Source organism: Penaeus vannamei, chromosome 21, assembly GCF_042767895.1.
Source record: "Penaeus vannamei isolate JL-2024 chromosome 21, ASM4276789v1, whole genome shotgun sequence".
Classification (NCBI taxonomy): Eukaryota; Metazoa; Arthropoda; class Malacostraca; order Decapoda; family Penaeidae; genus Penaeus; species Penaeus vannamei.
In genome coordinates this window covers 6,858,050-6,860,549 of record NC_091569.1, presented here as the reverse complement: position 1 = coordinate 6,860,549, position 2,500 = coordinate 6,858,050, and the positions used below count along the sequence as shown (strand labels likewise).

At 43.0% G+C, this 2,500-nt stretch overlaps 1 protein-coding gene across 1 annotated transcript in view; it reads right to left on the bottom strand.

Annotated features, from left to right (window-relative positions):
- The window catches only part of LOC138865508 (uncharacterized), a 9,314-nt gene that overhangs the window by 1,452 nt on the left and 5,362 nt on the right, over positions 1-2,500 (bottom strand). The window contains exon 2 of the mRNA XM_070136192.1: positions 1-974. This exon is cut by the window's left edge and continues 171 nt beyond it. Within this exon, the coding sequence (XP_069992293.1) occupies positions 1-974 (974 nt within the window). The remainder of the gene's footprint in view (positions 975-2,500) is intronic.

Below are 2,500 nucleotides of genomic sequence, written 5' to 3'. Positions count from 1 at the left end.
ATTCCTGTGCGTTTGGGACACCTAAGTGGCTCGCTTGGAGGGGGTGGTTGGAAGTGTGGTCGTGGAGGTCGTAGGAGCTGTAGTAGTCTTCATGGTGGTGGTGGTAATGGGAGCTGCGGTCGTCGTGGTAGTGGTGATGACGGTTTTGGGAGCTGTGGTCGTCGTGGTTGTGGTGGTAATAGATGTGGTCGTCGTGGTAGTGGTGATGACGGTTTTGGGAGCTGTGGTCGTCGTGGTTGTGGTGGTAATAGATGTGGTCGTCGTGGTAGTGGTGATGACGGTTTTGGGAGCTGTGGTCGTCGTGGTTGTGGTGATGGTGGTAATAGATATGGTCGTCGTGGTAGTGGTGATGGTGATGGTGGAAACGGTCGTCATTTTGGAAACGATAGTGTGGATGGTGGGCACTCTCTCCGTGATGACTTTGGCATGAATGGGGTTTATTCCTCTTATGGTGACGATGGTGACGACCTTCGCGCTGTTGACGACGGCGCCTCAGCCGACGAGGAAGGTGTCGGATCCGACGGCCTTGATTCGGCAAGCGACGCCGACGGAAGTGACGTGGTTTCCGACGTCTGCGCGACCTTCGGAAACCTTTGGACTGGGGTTCTTGCTCGAGGTTTCCTTGATACTCGCCACCAGGAAGCACTCGAAGGACCGATACGTTGAGGAGATCCTCGACCTCGAAGACTCCTGCTGAAGGACCCGAATTCTGGAGCCTCGGGATGCCTAGGACTCCAAGAGGTCTCGTATCCTTAGCCCCAACGACCCGACTCCCAGCCCGCCTCCCAGAAGGACCGTACGCTGCCTCACGTTCCCCTTCGTAACGTGGCGCTCCGTTTTCCCTCTGCAAGTCCTGAACAGACGCCCCTCTTCCACGGGATCCATGTGCATCTTCGCCATGAGGACTCCCCGCGAACTCTCCCGTTAAGCAGCATATGTTGATGTTGGAGAGACGGTCCTCATGGCGATGTAGCCTGCGGGTTGAGATACGAAAGAGAGATGAAACAAAAGAACTACAAATGCAAGGGGGAATAGTTAATCATACATCTATATATGACCTTCAACTTACGACCCCATGACACTGGAGGGTCAGATGCTTAGGTCATTCTTTACCCTTCTTTGAGATGTCTAATTTAACGCTCGCAGTCATTTCTTAAGATGAATGTCTCCCATATTAGGCTAGTGCCGAACGATTATACACTCGTCGTAGACACATGAAGGCATTAATCATCACCACACTAACAATAAGTGGGCAAAGCGGATGCCATTTGAACTGGCCAAACAAAGAAGCAGGGACGAGAGGTCAGAAATAGAATATGGCGAGGACTCGAGCAGACGACAAGAAAAAAGACAAATGATAGAGGCACTGTGACCCGAAGCGGCGAAAACATGCGACAAAGGGTGACACCACGTGATGGACCAACAAAAACAAAAAAAGAGATCACGAGAGCGAAGCAACAAGCAGTTCCAGCTAACCACAATGTATATTAAAGTGTATCAATCTGGGAACAAGAAATCAAGTCGAATGGTAGATAGTGAAAGTGAAAAGTGATAGTGTTAAAAATTTGATGAGACACAGAAAAGTCCTCATGCATGCATCTTTCCAACTATAAGAAATGGATAAGTGATAACAGCATAGGATGTGACTGGATGAGCCCCGTATCGAAAATAAAGGAACAGTAACGGTGACTGGACTAGGTGGCGCCCAGTAGCCACGTGGGTCATCCCGGGTAAGCCCTTGAAGTAATTTAGTGTACTATCGTGATGGATTATGGTGGATAGGAATTAGAAATGGAAAACAGTAACATGGGGGAGTTATTTTGGAACATAGGGTTAAGAAGAAAGTGAAGATTTTTATGTGAGCAACTAAGAAAATAACTTGATTAAACTTGATTTAACAAATGTGGCAACAATGTGTTAGATGTATTTTTTTTAACAGTTAATTAAGATAGATTGGTTAATTTATAAGGGTATTCAAATAACTAAGTGTTCTCGAACAAGAACAGAAGTGAGCAGGCAGTGTCAAGTCCTGCTGTTATCCGACTGATAATTATATAACAGTGTCATAACTGTCTAGTTGTATTTATAGTGTCAAGATCCTAAATAATGTCTTCTATGTTTTTTTTTATATAATCTTTGATATTATGGTTTTATTACATTACACTGATTGTGAATTATTAATTGATAAAGGTATTGATTTTCAGAAAGATTTAACTCAATCATTGAATTACACTAATTAATAGAATTGATATTGTCATTTTGAAATACATCGATAAATCATTTAAAGTACACCATAATTATTGAAAACAATTAAATATTTATTAATGTAACATAATAAGTCTTAATATTGAAGAGCATTTAATGAAATACTCAAACGGAATAATACTCAAATACTTAAACGGAATAAATAACGTTACATTTTATGTCTCTATCTTCAAAGTTATTAACAAAATAATGAAAATTAATTCTAAACACAACAAAACAATTTACAAAATCAACA